Genomic DNA, 20470 nt, shown 5'->3' with positions numbered 1-20470 from the left:
GAAACGGATCTGGTGGGTCTGAGGCCAGAATGACGTAGCTTTTATTGAAACTGAAATACCAAAATGTTTTTAATGAATCCTTTCGGTACCAGAGGTGAGAAAATATAAAAGGAAATCAGAGTGAGGTAGTGAGCTCTCACAAACCACACAAAGTGCATCAGAGTTTATATTTCAAAACGTTTGAGCCTGAGCCATTTACGATCAGGACTACAGGAGAAGACAGACAGAAGCAGAATGCTTCCATACAGATGGATTAAAATGTTTTTACTGCTTCAGCTGACAGGTAGGACCAGATCTAACATAAAACAAAACTAATGGTTTAGTGCAGCGTTTCCCAATTCCGGTCCTCAGGCCTCCCTGCCCTGCATGTTTTAGATGTGCCTCTATTCCAGAGCAGCTGATTCAAATGATTGCATGACCATCAAGTGCTGCAGACACCTGTTGATCACCCATATATTCAATTCAGGTGTGTAGCAGAAGGGAAACACCTAAAACATGCAGGGCAGGGAGGCCTGAGGACCGGAATTGGGAAACGCTGGTTTAGTGCATTTACAGCTCAGGGCGTTCCTTCAGAAATTACTAAGCCAATAAGTAATTTTGTATGTTTCCTTTATGCACCATGATGCTAATCTTATTGCAAAGATACAATTTACTCATATTGTAGTTCTAACAATATTGATCAGCTTTGACAAAACACAACCCTACAAAGTCAAGCTAGATAAAGTCAGATGCACACAGGAGTTTTTATGAGTCTGTTAGTTGAAAAGAAAAGAAATCTTGATGATTGAGGGAAAACCTAGCAGAGAACAAAAACACAACTAAGGAGTATTTATGGAAATGTAAAGTTTCTTGACATCATGAAACTAGCCCCAGACTGTCTGTCCCTCACCAGCTCCATACTACCATAACTTGTAAACATGATAACAAGATACTTAAAGAGGCGGTGTTATATAAAACGACTTCCTGAAGGTAGATTTGGAGACAGAGGCCCAATTTCTAGGTGCTAAATTAAAAGTAAAGTTTCTTTTAAGTCATATTTGATATGGCCTTTTTATAAGAACTGAAGATTACATAGTTACTTGATTATGGTATGTGTCTGGAAATCACATAATACCATACTGCCAGTTTAAGTTTTTACTGATATGGAAACATAACTGAAGGTAACATAGTCACTTAATAATACCATATCAGAAAATAGAGAAAATACATAATCCTGATTGTTCTTCCTTTTCCACCTGTCGTTCACTAACAGGAGCATTCTTGCACAATCCAGTCACTTTCACCATCGGAGAGGGAAATGATGTCAGTCTTCCCTGTGGAAGTTTGACAGATAATCTTGAGAAGTGTAAATACACTAACTGGTTTTTCCGCAACCCAAGAACCAACAAAACAGTGATGCTGTTTGAACATGGACAGATTTACAAAGCAGCCAAACCCAAATCAGACAGACTGAGGATGGCTACAAACTGTTCTCTGCTGATAAGGAGAGTCACAGATAAAGATGCTGGTCGTTACGTCTGCAGACAGTTTGCAGCAGGACGACAACAAAAACCTGATTCTGAGGTGATCCTATCTGTTCGTGATGGTGAGTATTTAAATTCTTTCATTTCAGCTCAAACTGCCTTTTTATGCAAACTAGTCTGATTCTCAGATTCAAGTTCTGCTACTACTTCCAAAAATGTGACAACGCCAACAAACCACAGAGTGTCATCTAAACCGAAAACTGAAACACCAACAACAAAACCTGCAGGACAAACACCTGAGATCTTCACAAACAATCCAATCACAGGTAGCCACCAACTCATTCTCATCATTGTAAAATATACAGTTTATATGTCAAATTATTTGGCTTATTACATTGAAAGTACCGGCTAATACATAATATATTGTTAGACCTTCCGGATTAACGTTCTCAATAATGTTTTGGACTTTAAATAATCCCAATACTAAGTATAAATAACATCATGTGGATGTTATTTTCATTCATTTCTGTCGACAGCCACCATGAGATCACTTCTGTCCTTCTTCATTGTCCAAACTGGAGACGACGTAACTTTGCCCACTGGAACCGGGTTCAACCAGAAAAACTGTGACGGTTCCACCTGGATCTTCACTGATCCTGAAATCAAGGAATCAGTGGCGCTAGTGGACAGTGGACAGTTAATGGACATTTCAGAAACTAAACTGAACAGACTGTTTATGGCTGCCGACTGTTCCCTGGTCATTAAGAACGTCTCTGTTCATGATGTCGGTTCTTACACCAGCAGAACTTACGTCCTAGATAAACTCCAAAGACCAGACTTCCAAATTTATGTTTTTATCATAAACTGTGAGTATTACTTATTATTTTTACTTTGATTTGAGCTTATTAATAAGTGGTCTACAATTACTTTTGAATTGTAATCAGTCTGCCATGTAGCTCCTTTGCTGAATGTTCTTTCATTGTATCTCCCCCTGCACCAGTAAGTGAACAGAAGGAAGATGGCCGACTCACTCTGTTCTGCTCCATGTTGGAATTTGGACACTGTATTCACTCAGTAAGGTGGATGTTCGAGGGGGAACAGGAAATGACATCAGAGGTGGAGATATCAGCAAGTTCCTGCTCCTCCAATGTGACTTTTACTACAACCAACCCTGAACAGAAGTCAGACGTTTACAAGTCACTGAAGTGTGAAGTGAGGAATCCGTACACAGACGAAGTTCGGCTGTTTGTGTTCAGGCCTCAGTTCTCTGGAGAAAAATCAGGTGAGAATCTGCATTAAGTTTCACATCAGTTTTTACAGAAATACATTTTTCACAGCTAAATTTCAGCCTGATGTTTAGATGCATTTGCAGCTTTTATCTAAATTAGTTACAATACAAATATACACAAATTTTAGTTATGTAGATAGCGCTTTTTTAAGGATTCTCATTGTCATTTTGCTGTAATGTTTTAATTTTGTAGTGTTTAAAGTTTAATCTGAATGTTCAGAGTGAAAATGTCAGTTTCTAAGAATATTTTGTTATTGTTTTTAGACTTTGCATATTTAATGAGATGGATCGTTGTATCTATCAGTTTGGCAGCTCTCATCATTTCTGTTGTTAGACTGGAAATCTGGACAAAAACTGAAGGTGAGAAGATTTCATGACGTGTTTTAAGTTTTTGGGTTGAAGCTGAACTAAAGTTGAGGTTTTTTTTACTCTTTTCAGAAAACAAAACAAAGATTCCTGGGATTGTGGAGGTAAATCTGGAACAATAAAGTATTTAAAACAACAAAAGCTGCTAAAAGACATTTAACTATTAGCGGTTTTCCAAAGTAGAGCCTCAGTTTTCCAAACATTGAGTGTTTTGTTGTTTTTACAGAGTGACGGTGATGAAGATGAAGAAATGGTGATCTATGAGGAAATTGGAGATTTTTGTTCTTCTGTTCTGCTGAACTAATGAACAACTTCAACTCCCCAGAAAATGCTTAAAGTCTCATCTATGTGGCCACAACTGTCTTTTTATATTTACTGAAAATACAGAGTTATTCAAAACTGAACATTTATTCATTTCAAAGTGTGAATTATTAGCAGTAACATCATGTTTATGATGTTATTTCTGCTTCTGCTAAGGACTTAGACTTAGACTGACTTTATTGTCATTTTGCATGCACAGGGTTTATACGCAGTTGTGTGTCATCAGAGTGAACAGCAGAGGGCTCAGGACGCAGCCCTGAGGGGAGCCTGTGCTGAGGGTGATGACCTCGGAGGTGTGTTGTCTGATCCGGACTGACTGAGGTCTGTCGGTCAGGAAGTCTAGCAGCCAGTTGCGCAGGGGTGTGCTGATTCTAAACAATTTAGAAAGATTTTATACAGATACATTTATTTTCTTATTTATTCAAATAATCCATTTCTGTGTCCTCTTTTAGTTTGTGAGCAGTTTTGTTTTTTTTATTGTAGTGCAATGTGGGAACTTTGTAGTTAATTTTTTATCATGTTTGCTTCTTATTTACGTTTTTCCAACCTACAGATGCTGCAGGATAAATTAAACTGTTGGTCCTGTTCTCTAGTTCTCTCATGTGACTCCATTTGATTTTTCAGTTGCATTAGATTCTGGTTTTGATTTTTAAAGCATGAACATCGTTAAACATATGTCTGCAGCAATCTCAGATTTCTGATGTTATAAGATTAGTGGCTCCTTGATAAGTTGTGTGCTGGACTGAAAACTAAAGGAGAGTTCATGTATCATAAAACTCATCTTTTTAAAATTCCTGTTTTGCTTATTTTAAGTGTTGGTTTGGTTTGGAAGCCCTTGCCCACCATAGTAACTTTCTGAAAGTGATAATGTTGATGCAAAAATCCTTTCAACTGCACAGCATCCAAAAGTGAATGACTGTCCTGACATGCAATGTCTTAACTAAAACAATCAGACTGGATTCAGAGTAATTCCACAGATTCTCAATTGGACTTGGGTCTGGATGCTGATTGGCTCATTCTGACTCCAGTTTGCTTACATCTCCTGACTAATCAGTTGCAGTTGTGGCTACAGTCTGCAGATTAGGGTGGAAGTTCATATTAAAGCAGGACAACGTTTTGTATTCCTGAAGTATCATCAATGCAAAGCTGTTTAAATCCAAAGAAAACATTCCAACAGCTTGATTTTGAGACCCTGAACCTTTATTACAATTACTTTAAACCCTTAAATCCTCCTTTACTGTGTTTATTACAACTATGATGCTGTTTATATTGGAACTGTTCCTCAGCAGCTTCAGCCTGCAACAGCTCTGCTGATTCTGACGAAAATATAATTATTCTAAGATGAAATGTAACCACTAGATGGCGTAAATATCCTGTTAATATTAAGTTCTGTTAATATTACAGTACATTCAACCTCAGGGAGAAGCTCTGACAAATCAAAAGCAGGAATTTAAAGGCTGCTCCATTTTAACTGGTCAGGTTCTAAACTGGAAATAAGTTTGATCAGTCTAGTGGCGGCAAAATCAAGAAGGAAAACGAAAAGCTAAAGCAGGAATTGCAGAAGCTGTGTAGAGCCAAGGCCTTGGTACAACTCATCTTCTGAGCAGTAAGCTGTAATCCTGAAACTGGAAAAGTGGATGCAGCAGACTCTCAGACTGGATGAGATTCCAGAAAGAGAAGAGTGCAGTCCTAAAAGCAGCTAACAAACAGCTAACACACTGAGCAAAACCCTGAGACTCTCAGGCCGTGATAGAAGGAGCATGCTTCAAATGAGTGGAAAAGTTTTTCTCTTTATCAGATCAAGAAGAAAAAAAACAGCTGCTACATTCTGTTCAGTCCAGCTGACATATGAAACTAATACAACTCTAACCTCAAACATGACCGCATTTCTGTTTCTTATTCTTCAGGATATAAAAGTGTAAGTTTAACACATTAAAACTAGAAAACAGTAATAATACTGATGTCCTCGGTTATTAAAATAAGAAACTGAGTTAAAAATGTTCTAAATGACAAGCCCCTGATGTGAGACAAACGTTGAACTGAATAGGAAGTGACACCTTGCAAACCGCCTGCAACGTTTTCAGCTTTAAGAGGAAACCACTGATAGTCTGTGAATCATTTGTTCACAAGACGAGACAGAGAGGAACAATGATTTAATACGGAGATCAAAATGTATTTAGAGCTGTTTCTGATGATTACAGTTGCAGGTAAGTAAACCTTTAACAATAACATTACAAATCTGTATTAATATTTATGCAACATATTTTTCATTAATCAATGTTTTGAATGTTCAGTTTGATCTTTTTTTCTGTCTTGTTCTCTGAACAGCAGCTGCAGGGCAACAAGCACCTGAGTTCCTGGTCAGAGTTGGTGATGAAGTGACTTTGCCTTGTAAAGACGTGACTGATGGTCAGAATCAATGTGACGGAACAACTTGGGTCTTAATCCGTTCAATGAAAACAGTGACGCTGTTTGAAGCTGGAAAGATTAATTTAACTACATCAGACAGACTGAGTGTTACTGTTAACTGCTCTCTGGTCATAAAGAAGGTCACCATGGAGGATGTTGGTCGTTACACCTGCAGCCAGTTAACATCAGGACAACAAGGACCAAACTCTGTTTATCTAACTGTTGTTCTCAGTGAGTATTTACATGTTTTCTGCTCAAACTATTCTGTTACAACACATTGAAACCATAGAGTTATTGTGATCTAACTCTGAACTTCTCCGATTTCACCAGTGACTGAACAGAAGATCAATAATTCATTCGTCTTAAGCTGCTCTGTGATGGATTATGAAATCCACAGACACACAGTGAAGTGGCTGCATGAGGGGGAAGGAGAAACATCCTCACATATAAAACTATCACTGCCCTTCTATCGTTCTGCTGCGGTACTGACAACTTCCCTTCATCAAAACTCAACATTTTTTAACTCAACAAAATGTAACGTCACAAATATCTCAACTAAAGAAGTTCAGCTGTTCACCTTCAGCCGCCAGTCAACAGATCATAAAACTGATCATAAAACAGCTCATGATTCAGGTGAGTGCATAATGGACAATCCAAACTCAGAACATCTGTATACACTTCATAAATCTCACAACAAAACCAGTTTCATGCATTTTTTAAGCTTCTTCTCATCGTCTTTTCTCTGAAAATTATATAATAGCAATCAACTGATGACAAAATCCAAAAATAATGACAAGAAGATTATTTTTCTCATTCGGTGATCAGTACTTGGATATCGGTGCTGTTGGTAAATTTTGTCTAATTTAATCCAAATCTTTGTATTGTCAGGTTTTCTACCTGTATTGTACGTACTGAGATGCGTTGTTGTGTCCGTGGGTTTGGCAGCGCTCCTTACATCTGTTATTACAATCAACATGAAGACAAAAAACAAAACGGTGAGAACATTCACAGATGAAACGTTTACACATAAAGCATCCTGGGAAACCAGGGTTTTTACAGCTAAAGTGACCATAAAGTTAGTTCTGCGTCATCAACAAAGAAAACGCAGATGAACATAAACATCGGATGCAGATTATGAATGTAAGAAAAAAACCCAGTTAAAATATATTACAACTTAAAAAAGCAAATCAGGAAGTTATGGCAGGTATCAGAGCACCACATTATTGATTCATTATTGTTGTAGTGAGAATTGGGAGAAATGTAAGAGGAATATTAAACATATTTTGTTTTCAGCAGAGGCACATGGATGATAATGAAGATACAGTCGTGGAGGAAAACAGAGAATAATTCTGCTGCTGTCAGATTCTCTGATCAACAGAAATCAGTTCAACTGAAGGAAACCAACAGTTGTTAGATTTTAGATTTTAAATAAAGAAAAACAGTTTCATTAAATAACTGCGCAGGCCCATGAAGTGGGATAAGAATAGGCTTATAAATAAATGAATCAGTTGTTTTTGTTGTGAAGTGACCCCAGCCAGTAGAGAGCGCTGTTGGACCTTCAGCTCCCATCACTCTTCTCAGAATGAACAACACAGCCTCTATGTAAGCTATATTTCAAAACAAATTCAGCTGTTTCATATTTGAATTGACATTTATTTTTAGATTTATGAGGTGTGTAACAGTCAGAGATTCATCATTTTTTATGCCGTTTTCCCAAAATGCCGTTCTTTATTTTGACGCACAGAAAGAAAACAACCTGCTGCTTTGTTCGCCTTGCAAATTGTTCCCTTTCACAGTAAAGTGAGCTGGAGATTTTTCCAAATATTTTCTGTGATAAACCAAAAAATATGTAATAGCAAAAGAAAAACAGTTGATATAAGTGTGCTGTTGCTCTGCAAAATTCAAAATAAAACTTGGCCGATAATAAACAATATTTAGCATTAGGTTTTGTTCATGTGTCAGTCATGCAGTGAAGAACTGTGGGGTTTGTTAACCGAAGCAGAGAAGGTTTTGTTCTTTTGCATGTGGGTCAGTTTGGAACTGCAAACAATTTGCACTGACATCAGATTTAGGCAACATTTTAAAAGCAATTTGATGGACCAGACAAAAAAAAAGTGATTTCAGAAAGAGTCAAGTTTGAGCATCAAGACCTGCAGTGTGAACGTCGCCTCTGTGCCTTTTGCAACCCTTCTTGCAGATGGCAGTGTCATGTAGAAGACGCTTCCTGTCATTTTCTCAGGGCAATGCTCCGACAAACCAAGAGGTGAAGGGTTAACCAGGTACTTGCCAGCAAGCTGCTCCAAGGCCTGACTGCAGGAGGTGTGTCACATGTTAGACTGGATAACTAGTGGTGGACGATGCTCTAGTACTTAAGTAAAGTATTGATAAGGTCAAATCTTACTCAACTACAAGTAAAAGTGTCTCAATCAAAAGTTTACAAATGTAGAACCACTCTGTCCACCAACATCCCCAAAAAAGGAAAAAAACAACAACTTCTTATTCCCCCAAACTGCAACACTGGTAACTAGAAGTAATGTCACATTTAACATATAAGCTACAAACATGGAGCTAAGATCTGGTCATGTGTGCGCTGGTTTCTCCAGTTCAAATGTTTAAATGAAAGTAGGAGCTCAGCTCGGCACACATAACGAGGAGGACAGAGCGCCAAATCTAAGGTGTGAGCAGCAACTGTGATTGGCTCCCCTTCTTGTGGCCAATTGCATTTCAGTAAAGAAAAAACAGCAGCAGCGGACTATAAAGATATGCTGAGCCACAAGGAATGAGTAACAGCAAGCAGCAAGTGGAATTGAAAGTCAGAAATTCCCCAAAAAATGAATACTGAAGGAAAAATAGTAAGAAAATGCTCTTAGGTATAACACTGTAGTAAATGTACTCTGTTATTGTCCACTACTGTGCTGCTGCCAACTGCAACATGTGCAGAACCTGAGAAACTCTGAGTCTTGCAACCCTTCTTGCAGATGTCAGTCTGATGTGGAAGAAACTTCCTCCCAAAGGGGGTGAAGGGTTAACCTGGTACCTGGCAGCAAGCTGCTCCAGGGAAATGACTGATAAATAACTAGTAGTATAACTTAGAAAACTTATCTGACATGGAAACCACTTTAAAATAAAAAGGTCAGAAATAATTAGAAATACATATATATTTATATAACTTTATTATGAAAAGAAGCAGCAACCAGATGACGTGATTCTGTTCTCACATTCTGAGAGGCTGAGCTCTCAGATGAAACTAACACCTCTAACCTCAGACACGCCCACATTTCTGTTACTTGCTTTTCTGTTGCTCTTTGATAAATAAAAGTTTATATTTGAGACGCATGGAAACAAATCAAAGTGTTAGATGAATACACAATGAGATGTTCAGAGTTTTTAGAACCAGCTAGAAATTAAAAGTTCCAAAAAAAATGATAAGGAAGCAAGTCCCAGATGCAAAAACAAAAATATGTCATGAGGAAGTGACACCTTGCAAACAACCTGCAACGTTTTTAGCTTTAAGAGGAAACCACTGATAGTCTGTGAATCATTTGTTCACAAGACAAGACAGAGAGGAACAATGATTTAATATGGAGATCAAAATGTATTTATTTCTGATACTGATGATTACAGTTGCAGGTAAGTAAACCTTTAACAATAACATTACAAAGCTGTATTAATATTTATGCAACACATTTTTCATTAATCAATGTTTTGAATGTTCAGTTTGATCTTTTTTCTGTCTTGTTCTCTGAACAGCAGCTGCAGGGCAACAAGCACCTGAGTTCCTGGTCAGAGTTGGTGATGAAGTGACTTTGCCTTGTAAAGACGTGACTGATGGTCAGAATCAATGTGACGGAACAACTTGGGTCTTAATCCGTTCAATGAAAACAGTGACGCTGTTTGAAGCTGGAAAGATTAATTTAACTACATCAGACAGACTGAGTGTTACTGTTAACTGCTCTCTGGTCATAAAGAAGGTCACCATGGAGGATGTTGGTCGTTACACCTGCAGCCAGTTAACATCAGGACAACAAGGACCAAACTCTGTTTATCTAACTGTTGTTCTCAGTGAGTATTTACATGTTTTCTGCTCAAACTATTCTGTTACAACACATTGAAACCATAGAGTTATTGTGATCTAACTCTGAACTTCTCCGTTTTCACCAGTGACTGAACAGAAGATCAATAATTCATTCGTCTTAAGCTGCTCTGTGATGGATTATGAAATCCACAGACACACAGTGAAGTGGCTGCATGAGGGGGAAGGAGAAACATCCTCACATATAAAACTATCACTGCCCTTCTATCGTTCTGCTGCGGTACTGACAACTTCCCTTCATCAAAACTCAACATTTTTTAGCTCAACAAAATGTAACGTCACAAATATCTCAACTAAAGAAGTTCAGCTGTTCACCTTCAGCCACCATTCAACAGCTCATAAAACAGATCATAAAACAGGTGAGTGCATAATACACTTATTTTTAAAAGTCTAAATCTGTGCTTCTTCTTGAACTTCAGTAGATTACTGTGTTTTCCAATAATGGAACATTAATTTAGGTTGTTGCTGTTGAAACATAGACAGAGACTCCACACTAAAAAATAATAGATAACCCATTACATAAAATTAGCAAAAAAAAAAAAACAATATAATGAAGCAAATAGGCCTAACATGATAATTACAAAGACAGTAACCTTACCAAAAGGTTTTTTTGTAATCATAAACAGTTTGTATCTCAGCCTCTTATGAAGGCTCAGGTCAGAGTCGAAGGCTGAGTGGAGGTTTGAACCGGCAACTCTTATACCTTCACCCCACAAGAAAGAATCAAATTTCAAAAACTATAACAATCCCCAAAACAACTTTTTTTGAAAAATCAAACTCCCAGTGGAAACTTTCTGGTTTCCTCAGTTTGAGAAATGTTTTGCAGTTCAACCTGTTTGACATAAACTCTCTTTCCAGGTTGGACTTGGTGGCATATTGTTGTTTTTGTGGCTCCAACAGGCGTATTAATAATCATTCTGCTGTTCATCAAATGGAAGAAAACTAAAGGTCAGAACATTCACAGCTTCATCTTTTAATCGTTCTAAATCTACATGATTGAACCATTTTACTGTTTTATCTTACAATAACAGAAGACAATGACTTTGTCATAAACTTAGAACAAAGTGCTTGAAATGAACATAAGATTGTTTTGATCCACAACAGAATACATCTACTGAATCTGGTGATTATTAAGGAACAGAACTGATTATTTTATATTGCACTATGAAGCTGAATTCACCTCCATCGTTTTTTCAGGAAGTGAAATCAAGAAGGAAGAAAACACGGTGAGTTTGCATCAACGCTTTAGGTTTTGCTCTACGTCTCTGTAGAGAATCATAGTGATAGTAAAACCTACTAAAAGTTTGTGTCCAAGTTAGTAGTGGTAGGATTGACCAGTTTAGTGCAACGTGGACAAGTTTTCATATGTTTCTCCAGCAAAGCGACATCCTGGTTGTGTTTATTATCACTGTGTTTGCAGCTCGTTCTTCCTGCTTGTTTAATATTGGAAACAAATTGCTTGAAAAAATTATTTCACAAGTAAAATAAAGCTCAAATTATTAGCATTCATTAATGTATGTTTACTGACAATGAAATGAATCAAAGGCTTTTACTCACAGGCTGCTTTTTCTACATTTTCAGCAGGAACCAATCTTACAACCTGAAGTCACAGTTTCGGATCCAGAAACCAGTGAAGTTGTGGTAAAAGCACAGTAAAACCAGTTCAAACTGGTGTTAATTCTCTTTGAACTGTTTGAGTGAAAGACACTTTTGAATCTTATTTACAGGTTAGTTTAAACTGTTTTCTGCTTACAGGTTGAACCAGAGGGGTGTGTGTACTACGCCTCCGTCTGCTACACCAATAAGGCCAAGAGGAAATCACAGGTGAGTGATTTATTTCAGTATTGGTCATTTTAAACATAAATCACAATTTTTAAAAGTGCTGCCTAATTAATTTACATTATGGCATAAAAAGGTTTGGAACAGCCTTTTAATGACAGACAGATTGTTACTGAAACCAGCCAGTGTGTGTTATTGTGTGTGTTATTGTGTGTTTTATTGTTGGGTAAAACAGATGTGAGCGTCTACTGCTAGCAAAAGAAATGACTTGTGGTCTTTTACCAAAGACAAAAGGGAAATCCTTCAACCGCTAAAATCTGATATCACTCCATTTCTGTTCACATTACATGAAGCAGGAAGTTGAGCTCACTGAGGTATTTATGTTTTCCTCAGTAGCGCCACCACAGGCGAGGAAGGGAACAGGTTTTTCAACTAGTTTGGACCGTTTGACAGTGCAGTGGGAAAGCAAACCACACCAGCTGAAAATGTAATAAATGTCATAATTGTGGTCCCCAATCAAACTGGACTATCAGGTGTGAAAACACATTAATTACTCTACCTGTGGATCATGTGCTTGTTTCTAGCACCTTTTAAAACATTACAGGGACTAAATGGATCATTTTGTTAGTAAAATCATAGCAATATTTAGTGATCAGGAATACAGTCTAACTGCAAAATTAGTTTTAAGTCTGTTCTAAACAGTGAAATCAAAACAGTAAGGGACGGTGGGTTCATGAAGTAGAGTGAAGTCAAAGGTTTTTTAATAATCTGGTCGCCCCTCTGGCTAAATGTTGTGTTTTCTTGTTCATTTTATACATATTCATGTAGGTTCATTCCTCCGTGGACAACTCTTCTCCTGAAGATGCTGCTGCTCAAGAAGCAGTCTACGCCGTAGTCAAAAAAACAGAAACAGATGATGTTACTGCCTGAAACTGTTTAAAAAAAAATATTGGATTTGGTTTTCCGAAATGTTTGCTTTAGCCAAAAAACTAAACTAGAGCTAATATCAGCATTTCACTAACCTGGCCATTGCCTTGCAGTGCAATTCTACTCGATTCTCATCTCCCTTCACTGTTCAGTCTGCGATTTCTCCCATTGAAGTGGATTCCTCTAGTACAACTTTTACTAGGTCAATCAGTGAACAGAAGGAAAAGTTAGGACCCTTGATGTCAATTTTCTGTTTTATAATTTCAGTCTGCCTTAAGTGTTAGCAATGACAGGAACTTAACGAACTTAGGCAACTTAGCAAGTTATAATTTAAATAACTTAGCAAGTTACAATTTAAATAACACATACATTGAATTAAGAGCCACTGCAATAAATCAATATTTATGAGGAATTTTATCAAGTGGAGTTGCTCATTACAACTTGTTTTTATTTATAGCCTTAAATTTTTGTAAAGGTGTAGCAGAGATTCTATCTGTGCCACTGAACCAAGCTCATATCTAAACATTTAAATTTTACTTTGACTTTTATGGGTCTCAATATTTTGCTCACTGAGAAAATCCCATGTTTGAGTATTACCACTTACTACTCATTTTTGGCCTTGCAGGTTGAACACATTGAAAACTTTTTAAACCACATTTTACGTTACATTTCACTGTAACTTTGCCGACCCCTCCAAAATTGCTCTTAAAAAATGTTCCTGTTTTTTGTCCCCCCAATATAGAAATGAGATTTCCTCCCTTAAATATGTTAAAAAGTCACCAGCTCAACATATTAATTTTGTCAATATGATGGTTTTTTATTTGTTTGTTTGTTGTTGTTTTTGGTCTTACATTAGAAGATCAAAGTGAAACTAACTCGGGACTTTCAGACATGGTGCTCAAAGTTTGATTGGTTGTTGGACTTAATGAGTCCGCCCCCACAGATTCTGGTCAAAATGGCTCTCATGAAACCCAGGTAGAGCGAGTTGCTACTCTCAAGTAGAAAGAGTTGATATAAAGTTTTTGTCTTATGTGCTATAAGCAATATTTTAACATGCTTGTAATCTTTTCCATCCTCAAATAAATGAAACATTTGTTTGACTGACTTGATGATCTACGTCTGTCAATCTAATGGAACGTTTTGTACATTTTTCTCAGCAAGTCGTTTGCATGCATTAGTTAAGCTATGAAGCATAATCGCTTCAACCGCAGTTAAGCTAGACCAGAGCTGAAAACGTAACTCCCACCTCCATGTAGCATGAACAGAAGAAACCACTTTTAAAAACCACACACCTACATCCGCTCACACAAACTTTAATCATATGAAATCTCTCTTAAATTCATGCACAAGTCCAGACAACTCAAAATATTTGTTTAATCCAACCAGGTTGCAAATCTGCAATTTCATTTTTTCTATAATTACCTTTTTTTAACTTTAAAATGGTTAAAGCACAGGAAACTATTGAGACAGCAGAGTCACCACTTCAGAAGAGGAAGTGACCGCTCACGCAACTCGAGGCCCATCTCTTCTCAGACTTACTGAACGTGGCAAGAGACACGGAGCAATGGTTGAACAGACGTGTATATATAATAATAATAATAATAATGTGTAACATAACAGATACGAACAAGTTATATGCACTTTGATATGAATGGTAATACGACTCAAGCAAATATAAAGTTAATAATCTCACTGGTGCACTTCATGGTTTAGACTTCTTAGTAAACAAGATTTCAGATATTACAGACTTCAAAAGCAGAGAGTTCAGTTTGAAAACATTTTTCCTCATTAAATAAAAAACATGTATTGAAAGTCTAATACAGCGAAGGATGGAGAAAATATAAAGGAATAGAAGTCATAATGAGGAAGTAAGAGCACAAACCACAGAAAGAGCCCCGTGTTTATAAAAAGCCTCTTCACAGATCCATCTGTTGATATTTGAAACAGGAAAAGTTATAGTTACATTCTGACTGACTCATATTCCTGCAAGTTCTGCACATAAGATTACTTTATTCTAGCTATTAATAAATGAATGCACAAAGTTTTAAAAACCTAACATATGGTGATGGCCAACATGACTGTGGTGGAAAGTTAAGAGTCGACGTGACGGGAAAACGTTCGAGCTGAAGATTTTACTCCCTTTTCAATCTGGTTGGAGATTAGTTGCTAAGCAGAGAGTCATCGGCACTCAGATCTCACAGGTAAAGATTTAGAAATAAAGGTTTTACATAAAATAAATCGCTTATTAACCCTTAAATGGACAGATGTATTTATATATGGATCACTTGACATTGACTTGTAACTGTTGGACGACAACAATGATTATATTACATAATAACATTATAATGTGACCATTGCTCAAATCCTGTTTTCCTCCAGCTGCGGATAAGGAAGAAACATAAAATATACTGTAAAATTTAACAACTTTAAAATTCAAATATTCATAAAAATCCCAAAGTTATAACTTTTATAGGACATTGAACAAATGCACAGAGAGCAAATAAACTTATTTAGCATTTTAAAACGTTACGTCTTTGAATTACGAGCTGTTAAAATATAAGGACGACACCCCCACCTGCTGGTGGAGAATAATAATTACATACTGTGAAATTCAATGAAACAAATCAAGAAATTACTCGAAAATTTCAGGAATTCATTAAAAATTTGAGCGTTTTGATCCATTTTCAAGGTATTCCTGGGCAAAATTAATGCACATTGGAGTAAGTAAAGCTTATTTAATATTAAAATTTTTCATCATTGAATAGGGAGGTGTTCAAATTTAAGGACAACACCCCCATCTGGTGGTGGAGTGCAATAATTACTTTGTACGAAATTAAAGAATAATTACATAAGCTCTAAGACATTAAATGTTGTAAATTTCCGAAAATCATAGAAAGTTTTTGAAGTATTTTATAATATGTTCTGGTACAAATTTAAATAATGTCCAATGAGCGTAAATAAAACTTACTATTTTAAAATTGTGAATGATATCTATAAATTAAAAGCTGCTAAAATGCTTTAAGAATTACACCGCCACCTGGTGGTCAAGAATAATAGTTACACTGTAAAACATAAATGAGGTGCAAACTCTGTTTTATCCCAAATACTGAGAAGGAAGAAGATATTTAAACATATAAACTTTACAAACCGTAACAATCAGAAACGTATAGAAACGACAAAGTTCTAAAAATAAATTATGATGTTGGACATATATTTACAATACACATTGAGAGTAAATAAAACAGAATATGTTTAAATTCTACATGTAAAAACGTGTTTTAAGGGGAAACCATGCAAAAAGTATCTTATGTTAATAAGTTCAAGCTCTTATGGGAATAGATTTTTAAGAGCAAAACATGATTTGAAAAAACATTAACAAACAAGATTAATTTATGTTGTGTGGAATATTTTTGAAAATAAATGGAGTCAATTTTATTTTTGTTTATTATTTCATTCGCCACCACTCTTCCTGATTTCCATTGACCATATAACTGTGCAAATTGGGATTACAAATATTAATATGTTTAATGAAAACAAAGCAATTTTGTAAAAATGTATGTTTTTGGATGATGTGAGGTTTTTTTGCTGTATCAAAATTAGTGTGTTTTTAAAAAATACAATGGAAATGCTTTTTTCGAGTCACACGAGTCGTGTGATCAATGACTGGATTTTACTACTGAAGGAAAACACAAAGAAGACAACAGGAAGTGGTAGGATGACGATGGTGTGGCCTGTTTTTTAATGACTTATCGCATGAACAAACTTTTTTACTTGGGATTTTAATTGCGTTTCTATTTAGGAAACACAGAAATTGCTAAATTGTCTCCACCAATGGAATCGCAGCTTCTGCAGACTACAGTTCTACATACTGTGACCCGACTGAGCTGCCACCTTAAATCAGCCTTCTCCTGTCTTACCCATATTGCCCCACAGACTAGCGGCAGCAGCAATTAGCAAACTGGTGGAGCTGCGTCTGAACTTATTATGAAAACTACAACTCTCCTAAAAACGGTTGTAACTGGCACCAATGGAGAATCTGTGTTATGATGACGTACTGAAGTGCTGGACAGAGAAAAAGTTCTTAAAGAGACAGAAGACAGATCTGAAGCCCTATATCTTTTAAGTTGTTTTTTATATGTACAACATTTTCATAGTCTTAAGGTAACTTGTTTGTGCTATGAAATGGCACAATGTGCCTGGAAAATCCATGATACATGTAGCATAAACCAGCCTGACGAGGCGGCGACCGAAGGCGGCAACACGGAGCAGATTTCAGGCTGAGCAGTTGGTGACACTGTGACTAACCTATAACTGATCACAACAGGAAATGGAAACAAGAACTCTTCTGCACTTAAAACTAAAAATAATATCTCATTTATCCTTCCGGCTGTGAAGACGTAGAATAAAAAGCAGCTTTTCAGTTTGAAACCTTCTGAGGGAAAAAACTTAAGAGAGAAAATTGTTGGTGTGTTGGTTAGTTTATATAATGCTTCTTAATGATCACAGTTTAAAATCAAATATTTTGTAGAATTTACTTTCTCATATTTCAATGATATTAAACACTTTTTTTGTCTTGCAGATGTTTATAACTACACCATTAATAACAATTTATTTTCTGTTTTATTTGTACTCAGTGGAAAACCTGCAGCTGCCGGTTCTGAGTTTCGAAACTAACACTTTGTTAACCGCTCCTGCAACTAGCAGTCGACTCAGCGCCTCTAATGCAGCTGGACATTAAATTGATCAAAATAAAACAACAACAAAACAAAACAAAAGCAGTATACTGATAACACTTAAACATACCCTAAAAACTATTAGATAAATAATTAGAGTGAAAATGTCAGACTTTTGTTTCAAAACATGAAACAAATATTCATTAAAGTGTCAGAGGTGAGTCACAAAGTGTGAAGCACAAAGTGTGAACTGTGAGGAAGTAACACCTCACAAACCAAACTGCACATGTTTGCATCTTCCTGATGAAGCCATTTTAACATTATCTGACCATGACAATAGAGCAGAGAACAATGATTCGGTTCGGGTCGATTATTGGACCTTTTTTGATGGTACTGTTTCATTTTCCAGGTATGAATCGTTTAGACTGACTACAGTATTACAGTATATTGTGACTCTTGAATGTTTTTATTCTGTATTTTTTTTCAGCAGCAGCACTAGAGGGGCAAACTTCATCCTTCTTCACCGTCCAAACAGGCGACAAAATAACTTTGTCTTGTGAAAATGTAATAAAAGATCAGAAAAACTGTGACAGGATGACATGGACGTACAGAAACTTCATGCAGGAAGGAACCATCTTTGAAAATGGGCAGATTAACAAAGATGCAACAACTGATCCCAGCAGACTGAGTTTAACAGCGAACTGCTCTTTGGTTATAAAGAAGGTCACACTTCAGGACGCTGGGCTTTACACCTGCAGACAAAACCTGCTGGCAAATCAAGATTCACAAGAGTCTCTGGTTGATGTGTCTGTTATTAGAGGTGAGTGTTTTCATAAAAATATGCTTGTCACTTCAACATAAAGATAGCAATAATAACTTGGATGTATTCTCTTTTTTTCCTCTCTACATGTGACTCTTTCGCAGTGAGTGAACCGGAGTTTAATGATGATGTTAGCTTGCGCTGCTCTTTACAGGAACATAACTACTGCACTCACACAGTAGAGTGGGTGTTTGACCAGAAAATGCCCTCAGGTGTGAAGGTCGTATCATATTCCTGCCGGACCACTGTGACATTTACAAAGTCTGTCTTCAATCAGAAGTCAAATATTTATGAGTTACTGAAATGCAAAGTGACGGCTAAAACCACTGGAGAGGTTCAGCTGTTCAGCTTCAGGCCTCAGTCTGAAGATGAGAAAGATGGAGAAAAAGATACAACAACCACAGCAAAAACAGCAACAAACACAGCAACTTTACTGACCACAAGAAAACCAACAATCTCTATAGCAACCACAGCGGATCTGCCATCATTCAGCAGGAAATGGACGAGCATCAAAGGCAACGCAACCGACAACAGGAAGTATTCAAAGCAACAAGGTGATATCTTCCATTCCAAAACATTTCTTTAAATGAATGTGGTCATTCTGTTCTGATGCACTCTTTTTTTAATTATTTCAGATTTCATCTATTTTCTAAGATGCATCATTGTGTCTGTGGGTTTGGCAGCTCTCCTAATGTTGGTTGTTTCAGTCAACAAGTGGGCAAAAACTAAAGGTAAGAACATTCAAACGTTGTTTTTAAACTTCCATCCATCCATTGTCTGTACAGATCTTTTTTAGTTCAACAAAATCCATCTGTTATGAGTCTACAGTCATTAAAAATACAACAACGCTGTAAACGCATCACGCATATTTGGTAAAGCTTTCCTTTATTAGAGGGCAGAAGACAAAAGCAAGGATTTGTTTTAAAATAATGTATTTCATGGCTGTAGCTGGTGTGGTGGTGGAGCAGACGCCCGATATGCAACTGAGTATGACTATTTCTGATAACATGATGATATACTGTATGCCTCTGAGTTTGATTTTTATGCTGGAAACTGAACATTATTCTCTCTTCTGATTATATCTCAGAACGCAGAACACAGCCAACCCAACAAAAATGAAACAGCGTACCGAACCGCAGCGACCCGAACACTCGGACCTTCCCCATTCAGCTCCTTCAGACTAGCGGCAGCAGCATTTAGCAAACACTTGGTGGAACTGTGCATCTGAGGAGCTCATCATACAAACTACTTATCCATCCAGGGTCTCTGCTGGTTGTAAAATGGCACAAAAGAAAGACATCGCAGTGACAACATGCTGAAGAGTGTCGGAAAGAGGAACTTCTTAAAGAGACAGAGGACCAATTTCAAATTTTGAAGTAAATTTTATTGTATTTTTATAAAAGCTAAAGGTAACGTAGTTATAGATTGTGCAATAAAATGGCACTATGTGCCTGGAAAATAAATAATACTTCTCCTTTTACCTTTAGTTCTATCTGCCAAGTATTCTCAGTTGTTTCCTGAAACAACGAATGCATGCTTTCTGGAAAAACTGCATATTTAACAGTGTGGTCTGACACACAGAAAGTGTGAAATGACAGCTGAGTGTTTTGGCCACAGTGTAGGATGTTAGAGTTTAAATTAAAGACTGAAGAAACCACCAGAACTGATGGTTACGTCTGTTCCTATCGTTTAAGAAACGGAGATGCTGACAGAAACTAAGACATGGCTCACCACAAATAAACAGCCAGGTTATATTCCATGACATCAAACCGCCAACACTATTTATTAATACACCCACAGGTCAAATACCTGACTTTATATTTGCTCAAAGAAGCCATGACCCAAGAATGAACTGTCCTCAGTTTGAACTTATCAAAAAATTATTTACGCATCTATTTTTGTTGAATGTTGCTGTGTTGTGCCCTACTGTCAAATAACAATTACAAAGAATTTTATTTTTCTTTACATTTGTCTTTATGACCAGAATAAAATCTTGTTTTTGTGAAGAGATTACAATAATCAAGGAGTCAACATCCCACAATGTGATGTTGTTTAAGCAACAAAATAAACAATTCATTCAATTTAACGAACAAAATTAACAAAAAAAGATTATTTTTTCTGAATCAGCATTGAGCGCTGTGGCACTTCAGAGTGGACATTTATTAGTTCTTTTTATATAACTCTAAATACACCAAGAATACTTCAGATGAACTTTCAGAATTATAATTATATTTTGTGATCTGAAATAAACCTAAAAAAAGTAGAAAACAAACAAAACGTACATAATTTTGCCATTTTAGAAAAAAAAAATGCATCTAATGGAAATACTTC

The 20470-nt window shown here is 36.6% G+C and overlaps 3 protein-coding genes across 3 annotated transcripts; all 3 read left to right on the top strand.

Annotated features, from left to right (window-relative positions):
• The first annotated feature begins 5580 nt into the window (after positions 1-5580).
• Positions 5581-8122, top strand: LOC111611428. The gene is made up of 5 exons (XM_023348219.1): positions 5581-5645; positions 5767-6078; positions 6178-6480; positions 6736-6842; positions 8045-8122. Exons 1-5 carry the CDS (start codon positions 5609-5611, stop codon positions 8120-8122), a joined length of 837 nt encoding a protein of 278 aa, XP_023203987.1. The 5' UTR covers positions 5581-5608.
• Positions 8123-9403: 1281 nt separating this feature from the next.
• On the top strand, positions 9404-13710 carry LOC111611411. The gene is made up of 8 exons (XM_023348104.1): positions 9404-9477; positions 9598-9909; positions 10009-10299; positions 10799-10888; positions 11138-11166; positions 11522-11581; positions 11696-11764; positions 12548-13710. Exons 1-8 carry the CDS (start codon positions 9429-9431, stop codon positions 12647-12649), a joined length of 1002 nt encoding a protein of 333 aa, XP_023203872.1. The 5' UTR covers positions 9404-9428; the 3' UTR covers positions 12650-13710.
• A 3946-nt stretch (positions 13711-17656) lies between these two features.
• LOC111611413 lies at positions 17657-19619 on the top strand. Its single transcript, XM_023348117.1, has 5 exons — positions 17657-17728; positions 17807-18139; positions 18244-18693; positions 18775-18870; positions 19227-19619. The coding sequence occupies exons 1-5, from the start codon at positions 17671-17673 to the stop codon at positions 19256-19258; spliced, it is 969 nt and encodes a 322-aa protein (XP_023203885.1). The 5' UTR covers positions 17657-17670; the 3' UTR covers positions 19259-19619.
• Positions 19620-20470: the final 851 nt, after the last annotated feature.

The sequence above is a fragment of the Xiphophorus maculatus genome, chromosome 15 (assembly GCF_002775205.1).
Source record: "Xiphophorus maculatus strain JP 163 A chromosome 15, X_maculatus-5.0-male, whole genome shotgun sequence".
NCBI classification, from domain to species: Eukaryota; Metazoa; Chordata; class Actinopteri; order Cyprinodontiformes; family Poeciliidae; genus Xiphophorus; species Xiphophorus maculatus.
This window is presented reverse-complemented; position numbering and strand designations above follow the sequence as displayed.

What these genes read in the sequence shown, in the direction of transcription:
- LOC111611428 (XM_023348219.1), top strand. Translation starts at nt 5,609, where the DNA reads ATGTATTTAGAGCTGTTTCTGATGATTACAGTTGCAG. An exon ending in TTATCTAACTGTTGTTCTCA is followed by an intron (nt 6,079 to 6,177) that starts GTGAGTATTTAC and finishes CGATTTCACCAG; the next exon opens with TGACTGAACAGAAGATCAAT. An exon ending in TGAAGACAAAAAACAAAACG is followed by an intron (nt 6,843 to 8,044) that starts GTGAGAACATTC and finishes CCCTTCTTGCAG; the next exon opens with ATGGCAGTGTCATGTAGAAG.
- LOC111611411 (XM_023348104.1), top strand. Translation starts at nt 9,429, where the DNA reads ATGGAGATCAAAATGTATTTATTTCTGATACTGATGATTACAGTTGCA. An exon ending in ACTGATGATTACAGTTGCAG is followed by an intron (nt 9,478 to 9,597) that starts GTAAGTAAACCT and finishes TTCTCTGAACAG; the next exon opens with CAGCTGCAGGGCAACAAGCA. An exon ending in CAAATGGAAGAAAACTAAAG is followed by an intron (nt 10,889 to 11,137) that starts GTCAGAACATTC and finishes TCGTTTTTTCAG; the next exon opens with GAAGTGAAATCAAGAAGGAA.
- LOC111611413 (XM_023348117.1), top strand. Translation starts at nt 17,671, where the DNA reads ATGATTCGGTTCGGGTCGATTATTGGACCTTTTTTGATGGTACTGTTT. An exon ending in GGTACTGTTTCATTTTCCAG is followed by an intron (nt 17,729 to 17,806) that starts GTATGAATCGTT and finishes ATTTTTTTTCAG; the next exon opens with CAGCAGCACTAGAGGGGCAA. An exon ending in TGATGTGTCTGTTATTAGAG is followed by an intron (nt 18,140 to 18,243) that starts GTGAGTGTTTTC and finishes ACTCTTTCGCAG; the next exon opens with TGAGTGAACCGGAGTTTAAT.